Source organism: Molothrus aeneus, chromosome 6, assembly GCF_037042795.1.
Source record: "Molothrus aeneus isolate 106 chromosome 6, BPBGC_Maene_1.0, whole genome shotgun sequence".
Classification (NCBI taxonomy): Eukaryota; Metazoa; Chordata; class Aves; order Passeriformes; family Icteridae; genus Molothrus; species Molothrus aeneus.
Genome location: NC_089651.1, coordinates 37,684,617 through 37,702,052, shown reverse-complemented (window position 1 = coordinate 37,702,052; position 17,436 = coordinate 37,684,617). Strand labels below are relative to the sequence as shown.

The 17,436-nt window shown below is 41.0% G+C and overlaps 2 protein-coding genes across 3 annotated transcripts in view; both read right to left on the bottom strand.

Annotated features, from left to right (window-relative positions):
• Window positions 1–1,539: 1,539 nt before the first annotated feature.
• On the bottom strand, window positions 1,540–12,472 carry PSMA6 (proteasome 20S subunit alpha 6). Its single transcript, XM_066552698.1, has 7 exons — window positions 12,301–12,472; window positions 8,336–8,430; window positions 7,491–7,572; window positions 7,176–7,331; window positions 4,052–4,230; window positions 3,314–3,408; window positions 1,540–1,749 (listed from the first exon to the last, which is right to left on the bottom strand). The coding sequence occupies exons 1-7, from the start codon at window positions 12,374–12,376 to the stop codon at window positions 1,692–1,694; spliced, it is 741 nt and encodes a 246-aa protein (XP_066408795.1). The 5' UTR covers window positions 12,377–12,472; the 3' UTR covers window positions 1,540–1,691.
• Window positions 12,473–16,184: 3,712 nt separating this feature from the next.
• Window positions 16,185–17,436, bottom strand: part of PRORP (protein only RNase P catalytic subunit) — a 38,965-nt gene continuing 37,713 nt past the window's right edge. For both annotated transcript variants that reach the window (XM_066551982.1, XM_066551983.1), the window contains exon 8: window positions 16,185–16,662. In XM_066551982.1, coding sequence (XP_066408079.1) covers window positions 16,534–16,662 — 129 coding nt within the window. In that variant the 3' untranslated portion in view covers window positions 16,185–16,533. The remainder of the gene's footprint in view (window positions 16,663–17,436) is intronic.

The window sequence follows — 17,436 nt, the reverse complement described above, 5'->3', positions numbered from 1 at the left end:
CATATGGATCCCTGATTGCCATCTTCCCTTTAATTTTTGTTCAAGAAGCCATTAGTGATGTTTTCTATACATTATCAAAGCTGATCAAGAACAAACTATCGATGGATGATATTTTGTGGCAGACTAAATAATGACCTAAGCCTACTCAAATTCCAGGTTGTTATACAACTGAAGTATTAGGAAGGAAGGCCCTAGGGGTTTTCAGAAACTGAGCTATCACTGGCAGTAGTGACACAGACCTTTCTAAATGTGCCATTAGCTGCACAAATTTGCTGATTGTTGCACGAACACACACAGAATTCTCAGATAACCAACCCAAAACCAGAAGCAGAGGTCCTTATCTTATCTACACTGCATTAACTGACATGAGGGAAGCTGAAATGTGGAGGCATGAACAGAAATTCGAGAAGCTTTGTGAACTCCACAATTCACTATACATCTGATTCTCAACTCAATTATCACCTAAGGTTAGCATTATCCTTTATTGAAGCCACCAAACACTGAACTGCAGCTTCTTTACTACAATGAACTTGAAAAATACATATTCAAGGAGCTTTAATTGTAAAGCATGAAGAAAAAAAATAACCCAATCTCAGTTTCTGACAACTTATGAGGCCTTTCCCAAATGTCTTGAAAAAAATCAAAGAGAATTTTGGAATAATTAAAGCCAATATGAGAAGTGCACAGCAGAGAATGAAGGTAAGGAGTTATGCTGCATTAACTTGGCATTCTTTCAAGGAGACTTGTGTGCAACAAACTAAAACTGCCTGGTAATCTCTCCTTTCTCCTCAGTGCCTTCTCCCTCACAACTTCATCTCCTTCTTTACTGCTGAGGCTGAAACCTCTTTAATTGAAGCAAAACAAAAAGTTTTTTTTTTCCACCTTCAAGTTTTTGCAGTCTCATCTCCAAACCCTAAACCTCTGAAGGAGCAAGAATTGCTTCCCAGAGACCTTCCTGTTCAAGGACTTTGTCTATTGGCCCTGTCTAGCCCCAACACTGCTCAAAGCCTCCAAACCTGGTAGGTGACTAAGCAAAAATCCCAAAGTACACTACACACAGAGTATTTTCCCTAAATAAATGTCAGCTTCAGAGCTGTTTAATTATAGAAGACATCTCTTAAATCCACTACATGCACTGCAAATAAATCAGTCCAAAGGACTGGACTTGGACTCACAGCTCAAGCTTTTTCCTTCTGCTTTTGCCCTATATCCTCATATAAACCTGAGCAAATAAGGTCTTCCTAACTTCCCCACAATTAAACCAGTAACGTTGTAAGGCTTTCAACATCAGGCCATGGAGAGAACAAACACGAATGTAGGAATTATCTCAAGACACACACACACCACAAAAGCTGATATTAACTTTACACAAAGAGCCAAATAGCTCAGATGGAAAATACAGCTCAGAGCATAAAATTTCTCTTAAACTACAATTAAAAGGCAGGCAATTACCACAGAAACACTAAAAGTCATCAAGCATTTTGATGACAATTTCATAGAATTGGAAGTTTAAAAAATAACATTGAAAGGAGACACCAAGAATTTCAAAAACCTCTGTTTTATTTGTACAGAGTAAAATACATCATATAGTGAACACTGTTTCCCACCCATAATCTAAAACCATTATTAAGTGTTTTCTTTTCACCAAACATCCTGGCCAGAAGCACAGACAATGGAAATGGGAATGCTAATTAGTCTCTCTCTGCCAGAGCTACAAGGTGCACATCAATCTCTGCTTCTGTAAGGATCCTGAAAGAACAAAAAGAAATCTTAAATAGCTTAAATGATTCTTCCCTTTAAGCTCCAATATTACCTAATATCTATTCAAATAAGTTTTACAGCAATACATCTTTCTGCCCTTTAAAGCCTTGCTGCCAGTGCCACAGGCTGACATTCCAATTCTCTTGAAAAATAAAGGAAGAATCAAAGGCACTAGAGAGCAAGGAGGTAACAAATGATAGAAAAATAACAGGTAATTCTTCATGAGTAATGTATTTGCAAGTTGAGACCTAGTGAGAAGGTAGCTTGATCCCTTGAGTGGCAGGAGAAAAGGGCTCATGCAGCTCCCGTGTGCTTTCTCACAAACACTGTGCTGCTCTGTTGTCCTCAGCACACACCACCAAATACAAAACCACCCACCATCACCATGTCCACCTTAAAAACATTAGGAAGGAAGCACTAAAAAGACTGAACCTGAAGGGCCCAAAGGTTTGGGCTCAGTTCCCACTTCCCAAGTAGTTATACTAAAGTAACAGCAGACTTTGTTCCAAATTTTACTTCGTTCCTCTCTTCTTTTTTAATAAAAAAAATCAAAAACCCCCTCAATTAAAGACTAAAGCAGAAATAACTGAATCCCTCTGCAGCAAGCCAGACTTACCTAAATTTTAGGTAATTGCTAAATACCTGGAGGGCTCTTTTGCATTATAAAAGCTCCCCCAAAGTTTTTCTCCCACACTTCATGCATACTCCTGTAGCTATACAGTGTGCTGTGAGCAGGCTGCCAAGTACACTGTATCCCACATGAAGCTTTCCAGCCCTCAGCAGGAAGACTCCCAGGCACTGCCTTGATACACTGCCCAGGTGATCCTGGTGCACACAGTGTGCTGCAGGCAATAATGGAGGAGGGAAGAAATAGCAGGTGCCTTGCTCTCATGCTAGATGGGACTGCAGAGTACTTGGAAAGGAGATAGTTCAGCCATTTTCAAATCACTAGTGATTTTTTAAATCCATGATCTTTTAATCTTACCAAATTTAAATACAGTTTTTTAAACTGCACAAGTCCATAATCTATTAATTACATATTTTAGAAGTTAAGAAATGCTAACAGTTAAAAGATGAGCAAGAATAATTTAAAGATTCATTTTAGAAAAAGAATAAAGAATTAAGGGACTTGTAAATATTCCATAATATAAACCAGACTTTACTGCATTAGTTAGTATGACTATGATTTGGAAGTGGACTCCAGATACCATTACTATGAAAAGTTTTTATGCTTCTATGCATGAAAACACATCTAGACCAGATGTAACTACATTTCAATCACCACAGAAAGCCATACCCTTTTAAGACATGAAAGAGATCGCTTTTCTCTGCTAAATCCCTTAACCATGTCACACATTTTAAAACTGCATTATGCTTTTTACACAACGTTTTCTACCTCTACACATTTTGAAGAGTTACAAGTAAAAATCCCTTCAAAGCTTCAATCCCTTAAATTTATCTCTTTTTCTCAATTTACAATTACACAATAAGGTAAAACTAATTGCACATAACCAGAGAAACACACCAAGTTTTATCAACACTGATTGCTTACCTGAACTTAGGATTTTCCACTGTGACTACACCAACTTCTATTTCAGAAGGTTTGAAATCAATGGATAGTACAGTAGACAGGCATGTTATTGCTGTCTGAAAGATGAAAAAACCCCTATCATTAGAAAGAAAGCACTAATTCTTGTTTTTTTCTCTTAATAGACATAGCATTAACAACTATCCTTCCTTCTGGTTTAAAGTTACTTCCTCTCACTTCAAAATCTCAGCTTAGAAATTCCAAATAGTTTCCCCTTGCTACAGAATACAGCCCCTCTCCAGTCCTCTCTCTAAAAAGCCTAATCTACAAAAAGCAAAGGGACATGTTTTCATGGCAGAAAAAGACACAACAAAACCAAAACCTTTTATCATGCGAAGATACTGTTTGAAATACCTTCTAATATGAAGATTATTTTAAATGTCACTAAAAGTTAAGTCATACTGCTATCCCCAAAATCAAGTACTGTAGTAACCAAACAGCAGCTACAGTGGGAGTGCTACAATCATAGAATCTGCTTCAGCTAACATAAAGCAAAAAAAAGCAGATTAGATGACCATTCAAATACTTGCAGAATAGCTTCAAAGGATTTTCTGGTTGGAATAGCTGTATTTGCTCTGGCAGCAATACAGAACTGTAGTGAATGAGGAAATGCCTAAAACATTTCTCTGCATTGCAAGCCTACATGCAGCATATTCATAAAAAATACTTTAAACAAATTTTAATTTCCTTCTGCTGGCCTACCTCTACTGTTTGTTCATATGTCCAGTCAAATTTCTTCTTTACTTTCTTTTCAAGAAAACTGGTTGACTCTGTCTGTTTAACTCCTGCAGCTGTGGCCTTGAATCCACAATAGTAACCTGCTGGGTCACACTTGTATACCTGAGGGCCATGTTCTTCATCAATACCAATCAAAATCATACCTTGAAGAGAAAATTTGTTAATTTATTTATTTTCCCCATTTTGGCAATTTAATTCAACTGAAGAGCAGAATGGATAGTCCTCTCTGTGAAAAAACATGCATGCACAGCAGTACATCTTTGGGAATCAGTCCCATACCTGGAGCTGTGATTTCCTTTTTATCTCTAATTTGCCATTTCTTACCAGCATCTCATTACCAGGTGTACAACCCAGTTCAGCAGAAACTGTATTTCTGTCATTCCCAAAGAAGGCATTCTCACTGAACATACAAACATTTTTGCCATGCTCAGTGTGTAGAGAATCATAAGGTCAGGAAATAAAGTTTTATCCTGATAGAAAGTTTACCAAGCCACAGCTCACATCCTGTGTTATATGACACAAATGTCTAAACAATATTTCAATTACCATTGAAATATTTCAGACACAAATGTCTAAACAATATTTCAATTACCATTGCCTTTTACTAGAAAGCAACTTTACAAACATACTGAAATGAATGGAAATATTAAAAGATCAAATTTGGATTTCTTGTTTGTAACCCTGAAAAACAGTGCATTACATACCTTTTTCTCTTTAAATTTAAAAAAAAAATCTGAAATGAAAAGTGGAAATATCAGGACATAACTGAGTCCTTGAAGATCATCTGACTAAGTGTTGTGAAGCTGAACAGTTTTCAAGTAACACAAACTGACCACATCACTGAAATTCATGTGTTCACCCTCACTTCTTGATTTACAGCTGCATTGTCTCAACATGCATATTAAAAAAAAAGTCAAAACCAATACTTGCAATAAAAACCCAATACAGAACAAGGTCATGGTTTTCAATTATTTTCACTTTACACTTGTGTAACTTTTAACTAGTAGTTAGAGATGATAAACTTCTGAGCAGCTATTACTAAAACAGAAAAAAAAATCCCCTCATATTTTCAAAAAGGCTAAGGGAAGTAAAGAAAAATGCATTTTTATTCATGTATTTTAAAAAAGGAATTTCCAGCAGTATCAAGGCATGGGAAATGCCAAGGGAGGAAAGAAACAATCTTTCCTGAAAATTACAAGCACACAAGTATAGGAGAATTGCCCCATCATGGAAACTGTGGTGCAACTCTGAATGTTGCTTCTTTAGTGAGAAGTCTTAGTGCCTACTGTCCTACTGTGATTACGAGAAGTGATTCATCAATTCTGAAACTACTCTCCTTAAAAAAAAAAAAACAAAACAAAACCCAAAACCCAACCAATCAAAAAGAAACTCAGAATGTTTAATGAAAAAGTAATTGAGGAAACCTGTTAAGTGTTTTACCTCAGTTCCTGAACAGCCTGACAGCATGTTTATAATTTGCTTATGGCCAAACGTAAGAGGAAACACAAGTCAGAACCAACCCCAGAACACACAGATGACCGGGAACATCTACAAAAAATGACTCAACACACAACTTCTTTTTAAGCTGCATTTGCTGTTATAAAAGAAGACACGTAGAAATATTTGCAAGGGAAATATTTTAGACACTTTTTCCTCTACATTACATATACGATAGCTAAGTTAGGAGAAAAAAATTCGTAAATCTGTCCTATACCTACTACTTAGATAAAAAAGCCAAAAAACCTGCACAAAGATAACTGCACTCTCCATCTCTCTCTTTTACAGTGCTGTTTACCCAGACACAGAGCACTGGGCTTGCATGGCAAGGTTTTGGTAGTGAGAGGGCTAAAGGGCTGACTGCTGTGAGAAGCTGCCAGAAGCTTCCCGTGTCCAAAGGAGCTGAAGCCAGCTGGCTCCAAGACCAACCTGCTGCTGGCTGAGGCCAAGCCCATCCACAGTGGTGGTAGTGCCTGTGGGATAACATATTTAAGAAAGAAAATAAAAAGAAGGAAATTGCAGACAGAGAAGAGAGGAGTGAGAATATGTGAGAGGAACAACTTTGCAGGCACTGAGGCAAATGATGGAGGGAAGGAGCTGCTGGAGCTGAGACTCCCCTGCAGCCTGTGGTGTGAGGCAGCTGTGGCCCTGCAGCCCCTGGAGGAGCCCACACTGGAGCATGTGGATGCCTGGAGGAGGCTGTGGCCCCACGTGGAGCCTGTCCTGGGACAGGCTTCTGGCAGGACCAGTGGTGCTGTGGAGAAAGGAGCCCACACTGGAGCAGCCTGTTCCTGCAGGACTGCACCCCACATAAGGTGGGCTCCTTGCTGGAGCAGCTTGTGAAGAACTGAGGCCTGTGAGAAGGACTCACTTTGGAGAAGTTCCTGGAGCACTGTCTCCTGTGGGAGACACACTGGAGCATGGGAGGAGTGCGGGGAGTTCTCCCCCTGAGGAAGATGTAGCAGCAGAAAAACAACGTACTATGTACTGACCCCATTCCTATCTCCCTGTGCCACTATGGAAGATATAGAGAACCAGGAATAAAGTTAAATCTGTGAAGGAGGTAGGGGGCAAGTGTTTTGAAGATTTGGTTTTGCTTGTTAATAATTCAGTTAATTTCCCCAAGGTGGATCTGTTTTGCCCATGGAGGTAATTGGTGAGTGATCCCTCCGTGCCCTTATCTTGACCCAAAGGTTTTCCATGGTATTTTTTCTCTTCTATGTCTAGCTGAGGAAAGGAGTGATGGAGAGACTTTTGCAGACACTTGGCATCCATCCAGGGTCAAACCACCACAAACAGATACAGTTACAAAGAGCATCTCCTGCTCACAGATACCACTGCACAGTGCAAACACATCAGGACCCCCAAAATCTAAGGTGAAATAGTATCAGAGGCTACATTATTTCAAATGCTGAGTTAGTGGTAAAATCAGGGCTCCAGTTCAAGACCTACAACACTGCTCTCTCATTCAGCTGTTCATCCCCCTTACACCCTCAGTTACCTGTTTTGAAAATGGGTGAGAATTTCTTACATACAAATTTGCAAACTTAGAGAAGAAACGGTAAAGATCATTTTCATACACTGTACTTACAGCAACCAAGGGGCCTCATTTCAGCATTCTGTGTATAGACCTGAGAAATATCTGCAATCCTTTTACACAGCATATCCACAGGGATGTCATATCCATACTTGTACTTCCAGTTAGCAGCCTCATAGCGGGCTCTCTGCACCTGGGATCTGCTGTCAGCTAGACAAAGAGAACTAATATTAATTCCACTGAATATATACCATCTTTATTTCTAGCACTGCCTAAGAATATAAATTCCAGGTCCAACTTTACATTGTCTTTAAATATACCCATGAGAACTAGGTAAGTTCTCCAAAACCAGATGGGTGAATTAAATACCTGTCATTCCTGTCATCACACAACCAATATTTTCAGTAATCTTGAATAAATGAGTCACTGTGTTGGAATCCAGTAACTTGTCCTAAAGAGGAAACAGAAATAATGTAATAGCAAACACTGTCCTCAAAAAAAGCCCCCAAACTCTGAATCCTCTGGTTTTTACAGAAGAGCCCAAAAGGATCCATAACAGCTACAAATTGTCTTTCAGGCTTTCCAATTTTTACTGCTGTAGGCATGCAAAGGAAGAAATTGGAGAACAGGGAAGAATAAAACCACAGATCTGGAGAAGGAGAACAACAAGAACACGATCAACATCACAGTCCTTTTCCCTCTGAAGAAACTTTGAGAACCCACATACAAAAGCTCGCTCTCTTATTGCATGCTGCCCTTCAAACATAAAAGAATTTCCCCCCTTTTTCAACAGTACATCACCACTGAGCTGAAACACTCTCAAAAACCTATGAAAAGCATGCTCTATGTGCTATTGGTACAATATTTTGTCAGCAGAAATTCAAGGAATCAGGGAACTGGGTATGGACAACTCAGCCTTTACAAGCCAGAGCAATGAATGCATGCTCAATACAGCAGGGTCAACTTATATTTTAGATTTATCCCTTCAACAGCTACAGAGAAAACCAATATAGCACTTTCTCACTTAGTGAGAAAATGTACAGTTGAGCACTACATGGAACTAGAACTAGTAATAAGCAGAATGATACTTATACATTCAGTTCAAATAGCAATTTCTGTCAGTGCTAATAAGAATAATATCAATATTGCTGAGTCTCACCCCATCTTTTTTACTCCTCTCCTTCCAGAGCTCCCCTCAAAACCAGACTACTTACAGGTACTTTCTTCTGTGTTACAATTACTGCAGAATCTTTCCCACGAACAGCTACAGATGTAAGTCCACCTTGGTTTATGGCCTTAAATGCATATTCTAGAAAAAGATACAAATGTTAATAAAAAACTTGTGTCAGAGACACTAGTACAAGTAACAATTCCCCCCAACACATGATCCCACTAATTTATGGCCTTTTAATACTTTAATACTTGTGCAACACCTTGTGTCCTTAAGTACAATGTGCATTGACTCTCTTCACAAAACCACTGTCACTGCTTCCTTCAAATGTTTCTTCTAATTTGACTTTTTGTTCAGTTCAAGCTGAACAGCAACTGAGTAAGTTTTAGAACAAAAATGCTGTTTTGAACTTGACCAAAATTGTCCAACCTGAATCTACAGTAACCATAAATTCTTACAGAAGAATTCTTGACATGAATTTTAGTATTTTAAAGGATACAAGCTTCTTTTCTAATTTTTACTGATATAGATGAAAAGTGGTAAGATGACACAGGAGACAGGTTTTAACTATCATATTTTCTGACTTGACATTCAAACACTGCAATGCTTTTTTACTTTTTATAGTGAAAGCTACACAGATGCCAATTAAACAGTGTTGTTCGTGTAAGTACAATGGATTAAGAAGCAAACACTAAAGTAACAGTCATGGAAATATCCAAGAAACAAATTTCTCCTGATTGATGGTTTCAAAAGCCTTAGGCACAAGAACTTTAAAAACCTGGCAACATTTGATAAACATTCAGAAATTCCTAATATCTGGCTGAGTGGTAAGTTTCAGACAGCAGCTAAATGTAGGTGAGTTTTTTTGTTAGCCATGCATGTGAACCCAGAATTTAGAATATGTCTACAAATAGCATAGCAAATTGCTAAAACTATCTTAAAATAATGGGAGCAAGAAACTTGGCTATTTTAAAAGCTGCACTCAGATCTATAGAAGAAATTGCACAACAGAGGAGTAATAATCTGAAGAAGAAAAAAATTCAAACCTTGCATATTAATGTTCAATCTGCAGAGTCATTGTTAAGGAAGGGCTCACTGTGGTGTATTTATGGCACTGCATTTACTACTCTCAGAGCATTTACTATTTATTTATTTACTGTTTATTTATTTATTTTAGCATTTGCTATTTACCTATTTACTGGTTACCCAAATGTGCCACAAAGGATGTTCCCCCTTTCCCTCTGCACAACTGTGCCCACCTGGGATGATCAGTGCCAGCCTGCAGCAGAGCACAAACCCCAGTAAGAAAGGAGCCAGCACTGCCTGCAAACTGGCCATGCCCAAAGCCCCAAGCACAGGCTTTGCACCACTTGTCTATTTATCTGTACAACCCCCTGAAGGCAGGGTGTAAAGCAGATGGACAGAGCCAACCTTTGTGCACTGATGCTCAATGACAGGACCAAATCAGAGGTGACTGGAACAAACTGAAACAGGAGGGTCCAGTACCTGAAAACATGTTTTACTGTGATGGTGACTGAGCACTGGAACCGGTTGCCTGTAAAACCCATCTGGAAACACTCCTGGGCATCCAGCTCTAGGTGGGCCTCCTTGGGCAGGGGCTTGGGGCCAGACAATCTCCAGAGGGCCCACCTAATCTCAGCCACTCTGTGCTTCTGTGACACTTAGGTGGCAGTAGGAATCGATGCCTATCACAAACTGGGTTTTGCTCACAACTCCCAACAACCAGGCTTGAGAAACTGTAGCCCCTGATTACCACCTCGATTGCCCAGTTTTCAAGGAAACAAGCCAAAAGGTGAAGTGGCTCTTACAATGTAACAAATCCGAGTTGCTAGTGCTGTTTTAAGTCTGTTTACTGCTATGAAAGTATTTCAGCAGCACTGCAGACATTCTCTCTGAAAAGAGCAGTCCCTTTCTGTTCCCTGAATACATGGCAACAGCCAGAAATTTTACTGTAGTAATTTTTCTTTTCTCCCAAAACTCCACTGAGAAGAAACACCACCTTTGAAGACTGAAATTAATAGGTAGCAAGAGGACACTGATGCTCTGAGAAATTTTAACCACAGTAATGTGAAATAACTGTTAAGTTTTCTAATATGAGATCAAAGGCACATGAGTTTTCTGAGCTTTGGAAGCAGAAGACAGACCTAAGACGAAGTATAGGCATTTCAGTCCAGTATCACTATGCTGGAAGTCTCTGTTCCCATACTGCCAAATTCCAGAAAAAACTCAAGTTTTAAGGCAATCTTAGAGCAACACATGTCCATGCTCATCCTTGACAGCCCCTAGCTAACCTTAATCCAGCAAAGAGACAAAACAAAACCACCTAGATGTGGACATTTGATTGCAAACAAGCATGAGATTTCTGCCCATGCTGTGGTTAGATGCTGGCAAACAGAGACACCCATGGGACACCATGCCCAAGTTACCAGCCTGGCTGTGAGTAAAGTGAGCTCATTCTTGCTTGAAGTTAACATCTACATATTTTTCTTCCTATAGCACAGAGATACTTAAAATAGCTTTAAGACAGCTTCAGGCTGTCTTAAAGTGCAGAAGCTCTCAAATACACAGATGCTTGTTTCTAAGACACTGTTAAAAGGTATGGAGGTACCACACATTTCTCATATATTAACCTACTGGCTAAATACACCCCAGAGGCAGAAAACCAAGGCTGTTTCCTCTCTGCTACAGAATGCAGAAACCATTCCCAACAAGCAACACTGTGACAGAGACAGTGGGAAGTGATGCAGACCAACCAGCCTGTTTTAGTGGCAGCTGAAGGTGGGAGCCCAGGACTCCTCTGCCACAGAACCACTGAAACCCTGTGTGAGGAAGCACTGTCCCTACCACCCCTACGTATAAGGGACAATAAACATCACACATGCTCCAGATATAAGACAGCATCCACATGTAGGTATCTAGTACAGGCACCTTCCTAATTCTTCCTTGCAGAAGGGACTGCTTAAGAGTGGGCCACCTGTCTATGAGGCCTAATCCACACAGGCTTCTTCCTGAGAAAAACTCAAGGGCAGTCACAAAAAAAACTACATGGCTGCCACGGGCAATTCATGCAATCTAACTCCAGCAAGCTCCTTTCCTGGAGAACAGGTGGATTTACAGACATAACATGCAGTGGATGTGCAGTGAAGGCAGCATCAGGATGATGCTGCAGAACAGTTCATCTGTCCCTGTTGAGAGGCTCCTCCAGGGGCACTCCCAAACTACTGTCCTGGCACACTCTGAGCTGGCTGTATCCTGCACAAGGGGCACCAGGATGTGCTTCTGTACAAGCTGGTGCACCGCAAAAATAGGAATAACAGAATCAGTGGCTTACAGAAGCTGAAGCTTGGCTTCAGATTATTCCAAGAAACCTGAAAACAAAGGATGGTTGCTGCTATCTCACAGGTCACAGAACAAGCGGCATTCAGGAGTAACAAGAAAGCGCATGAGTTACACCCAAGAAGTGACTTTGTCACTCCGGCATGCAGGGTTTGAGGCAGGTCAAATCCCATTTCAATCATTTATCATAGCTCTCAGATCCCAAAACGCAGCGCTCCGAGGCTTGGCAAGAGTCACTCAAAGAAACACTTAAGGGAGACTAAACAGCCTCTGGAGAGCGGCAGCTTTGGTCTCCAAGCATCTGAAATGGAACACCGAGGGCTCAGAGGAGACCCCCCCGGTGCCAGGGGACACTCGAGAGAGCCGAGCCCACCCTGGCTCTAGGTTTTCCTGATTTCATGCGAGAGGATCCCTTCCCCTGGTCCCCACGGCGGGACGACCGGGACCGCCGCCGCTCCACGCTCCCACCAGGCTTTCCCCCACACACGGCGGCACCAGGCCAGGCGGGAGCCGGGACTCCCGAGCCACGAGAGGCGCGGCGCCTCGCCCCTCCGCACAGGCCGCCGGCCACGGCCCCGCTCGGCGGGGAGCGCGGGCAGGCCGGGCCCGTGACGGGGCAGTTCGGCGGCGGCCCCGCGGCCGGACACGCACCGACTTGGTAGAGGCGGCCCTCGGGCGAGAAGATGGTGATGTGCCGGTCGAAGCCGGCGCTGGAGCCGCGGGACATGGCGGGAGCGGCGCGGGCCGGGGGGAGCTGTCCGCGTGCAGGGCCCCACCGCAGCCGCAGGCACCGCCGGAGCGCTTCCGGGTCACGCGCGTACCCCGCGCAGGCGCGCGCCTCTCCCGCACCGTCACGGTCCGGTACCGGCGCTGCGCATGCGCGAGTCCCGCGGCCGCCGCGCCGAGACACGTCACGGAGGGCGCGAGCGGAAGGCGGGGCTCTGCCGCGGCGGTGGCTGTTGTTGCTGTTGCTACTGCGACACTGGCTGCGACAGTGACAGTGAGGCGAGGCTCGGCGAGGCTCAACTCGTGGAAACCTGGAAGCCCGCCGGACGTGCCTGAGGGAATGCGCAGGAAACGGAATAAAAGTATCATCGCGGCATCCATCGACGCTGGATCAAAGTATCACCAGCCAGCCGGGAAAACAAAACCCCTCTTAAAATTCTGAACGAAGTATTTCCGCCTGTGCTCTTGAATGAGAATAATTTTAAAGCAAGTACCTCAAAAAATCATGTTTAAGGTATTCGTAGGTAATTGTTGCCGCAGCTGCGTTATAATGCGATGTTTAAAAGACTTTTCATCGGTGTCCAGTCCAAAAGGAAATTCCCCAAATTGAAACTCGTGATTATAAGTTTTTTGCCTTTTAACATCTTGGAATTCCCCTGCTCTTTGTGGGAAGGCATTTTTTAAAAGCCGGTCATTAAAAGAGTTGGAAAAGCTGCATTCTAGTATCCACACCTCTACTTTGAAGTTATTATTAGGAGAGCTTATTCTTTGTTGAAATAGCAGAATAAAGGTGGATTTTGTGTATGCCACGCATTAAAAGTCTGTATTCTCAATTTTTTCAAAATACTTCTCCTTGCTCATTAATACTATGGGAGAATAACGTCCCATATGCATTACAAGACTCAGTTTGTCCCTTTTGTTAGGGACACAGAGAACATGAACACATATGACTGCGTCTGCTGGGTCAGAACGGAGCCAGTCCTATCCAATGTTCTCTCTCCAAATGTGGCCAAAAGGGGAATACCCAAGGATTTAAAGACTAGAGAGAGCCTTTCATGATACACTCCCTGAATCCTCTCCCAGTTTCCAGCCATCTGGAGGGACTTCCCAAGGCAGGGATAGTGTATGGTTATTTAGTAAGCCTTGCTGGTTCTCTTTCATGAACCTTCTGGTCTCCCCTCAAACCCACCTGTGTTTCTTGAATCCACAACACACCATGGCAAAGAGCTGGTCAGCAGAACAGCACGTTGTGTGGTTTTACCTGAAACCTCACCTTTTTATCTGAACCTTCTATCTGCCAGTACCACTTGATGCTTTTGTACTGACACAGCCAACGATAGATCCTTAGGTGTTCCTTCCATAACATCTGTGATTCTTATGACCTCTGTAAGACCAGTTTCTCCAAGTTGATGATCCATACCTTTACAGTTCTTCCATCTACAGAGCTCTTTGATTCTCTGGAATGCTTTTTTTTCTCCTGAGAAAAAGGGCATGAGAAAATCTAAGTAAATATCAAGTGTTCAGCCTAATTGCCAAAGAGTAACCAAGAAAATCCTTATGTTTGGAATCAAAGATTCAGTATTTGAATTAGATAAAGGAAAAAGTGTAGTTGCTCGATACCATGGACATGATGGAGTGGAAGTTATGCTACTTTCAGGATACAGCTTCCAGAGTACAGCATTGTTTCAGAAGAGCAATCATGCTTTTGGTTTAATGTTAAATCACTTCTGATGAGTATGAGTATGGAGTCAAATCCTGTGTTGCAGGATCCTGAGTAAAGCTGTTCTCACTGCCATCTTTTTAACATAGTAAGCAGTAAGTGGGAGATCTTGGAGGTGATAATAGCTGGAGTGCACACTGAATCAGTTCTTTCTCAACTCTATCTTGCCAGTGTGTTTGTCTCCACATAGTATACACCTGAAGAAGTCTGTAGGGTCATCACTAATGTTTCCCCTTTGGTTCCACAGAGGCCATTATTTCCTGTAAGGATCTACAGAGAAGTGTATTAGCAGCAAACATAGAAAAAAGAAGTCACAAATCTGACACCAATGTTGTAATACCTTCCAATTGTAAATTCCATATTCTGTTCCATCATCCCCTAAATATACTAGTAATGTGTATTTAGGAAGTGTTATTATTTAGAAGGCATTACAGTATCTCTCTAAGAACAGTTTTTGAGGTGAAACCCAAGTGATTGATTAGGAACATGTTCTGACTAAAAGGAAGTAGAGGATGCATTTATTACATTTATTATATATGCAGTTATATGTGGATATTATGCATGCCTGTTAATGACCAGGGTGAGGTAAAATACAAAATTTAATGACAATGAAACGGGTACCCTGAAGGTGCAGTTTCTGTTCAGCTAGGGCTGACCTAAGGCAGAGCTGCTGCAGGGACCCACCTTCTGCAGGCTGACATTTGAACCCTACTCCCACACAGGTACCAGTACTTGTGCCATGGTGCTAGTTGAGTGCAACAATGCCAGTTCTGACCTAGCCAAAACAGTTTTAAGACCCATCTCTGCATTGCTTTGGGCTGCACGACCATCAGACCTAGGACCAAAGGAGGGCTGTAACAGCACTGACTGACACCAGCTCAGGCCATGCACAGCTTCACACAGGGGTGTGGGAGCCTTCAACAGAGCAGCAGCTGCTAACTAAGCACTCCTGCACAGGAGCAGACACCTAACTTAAAAGCACTATTTCCACTTTCAAGATGATGTGGCAGTTCTCTAACTTAAAGAATTATAAAAGCAATCTTCTGACAAATTAGAAGTATTAAGGAATGAGAGAAGTAGATCCAATCCCTCTGGTTTTCCTTCTGGACTTCATAGGTGCTGTCATGTTCTGTCAGGAAAAGGGTCTGTGATGAACACTACCAACAATATGATGAATTTAAAGCCAAGGTTTTATGTTACCTTAAGAGGCACCCAGCTCCTCTACACTTTCTGCACACTGTGAAGGACACTTCAGAAGGACATGACTGTATGCAAATCATACCTGCTGGTTTGCAAACTCATGCCAGAGGTAGAACATGTGTCAGGACTGTCCTGGAAAAAAATAGCAGGGAACATGCTTGAATGCTGAGTCCTGAGGGAGCTTGTCACAGGGCCTGCAAGAACTCAGAACTGCGAGTTCTATACAAAAAAATCTTAATGTTTCATCTCAGTTTAGAACAGAGGATTTTTGTATGAGACAGATGTGACAAGCTCAGGATATTTCATCTGAGATTTATGTGGCATTTCTACGTTTTGGGAGGAGAAAGGTTTGCATTAAAGTTGTAAGTGCAATAAACACATTTACCACATACACACTTACAAATAACTCAGAATACTTTTACTGTAATTAATACTATTTTTTTTTTTTTGCTTTATAATTTGGGACAGATTTTATAGAAATGTACAAGAATCAATTTTGTCCTATTATTGTCTTTAAGATTTTCTAGCTATCCATTTTTATTTAAAAAATCCATGCATTTCCATCAGCAAACTATTGCAGTAATGCCAAATCCTGTCAGAAATGGCAAATTTAGGAGTGTGGAAGAGCCACAAAAAAAAGCCACATTCCACTGGTTCTTTCCTTATTCTTCCAAACAAATGATTGCTATATGTTTCTCTAACCAATCTCTTGCATTCTATGTTATCAAACAAACTCTAATTAGAGTGAGAAAGTCTTAAGTCTGTGTGTGTCTGGTGAATGGTAAATGCACCATTTATCCCCCTTAGCTCCACTGAATAGAGGTAGACATTGTGTAACACTTGTGCAAGCTCAGCACCACAAACTCTGAAGGTACTTTGCAAGTCTTGCTTAATTTCTTCAGTGTAGTTTATTCCAATTTAGATGAAAAGTTTGAGAAAAAATAAAAGATAAAAATGCCCAAACTCTAATTCCAACAAGAAAAAGCATGTTTTAATTCAAATCACAAAAATTGCCTTTAAAAATAGAAATAATGGACATAATTCACCCCCACTGGACCACCACTGATGTTAAGAGATGTACGCAGGAATGATTTTGTCAAAAGCAGTCACTCAATTTTCTTTAGTAACACACCTCACCCCATAACTGTTCTGCTGAATTTTCCTAGCCAGCAACAGAGATTTAATAATTAAAAAAAAAAAAAAAGAGGCCACTTCAGCTTCTCCAATTACATTCTTCATCATTTCTGGTGAATGCAGAGCCATTTTCTTGGTATTTGATATGAATATTTTTCCTCAAAAACATCTTTATAGGGAATATGCCATGTATCACCTGTGGTCTGTACCACACAGTCGTAACGGAAAGCTGGCTGTTGGGAAAAACAGAGGGAAAACATTTTTGTTTAGACTTTGTACAAAGTATTACTGAAATATCAGTTACAGGTAGTTAGTTACAACTTCCAATGCTTACCTTAAAAGTCTCCACAGTTTTATCTCTTAACAATTCTCATTTTATTTTCTTATACAAAACAAATTCTAAATTTTAGTACTGGAGGAAAAACTAAACTATCTTCTAGTATTTTGTGGTCTAGGTGTCATTATAAATTCTGTCTTCAATCTGCACTAGATAATAATGATTTCAGGATAATGCACTCAATTACTAGAAATGACAAAATGACTGTTGTTCTGTTCAGTTAAATGAAATCATATGGGAATTACTCAGGATGTGGAGTTTATAGGCTTGAATGTAGGATTTAATGACATTAATGACATCTTGTATTTGTTCTCCCAGCGTGTCTCTTTACAGAGCTGACTTGCTCTGTCCCAAGGAGTAGTAAGAAAAGGAGATATAAGAAAAGAGCTTATAACTAACACTTTCAGAAGCATCTGGTTGAACAAATAGAATAAACAATCTTTCAGGTCTATTATGTTGCAGGTACACTAATTCAACATATATAAGACAAATACAAAAGAAACCTTACTGGCTGGTAATTATGGTTCCCAGGACATACAATCACTCTACATGTATAGTCTTGGAAGTCTACTTTACTGTGGTAGCTTCCAGAAAAACTTAGAAGACAGCTATGACTGGCAATATCAATCACCCAAATCACTTGTATAGGACTTAAGATGTGAAAATTAGC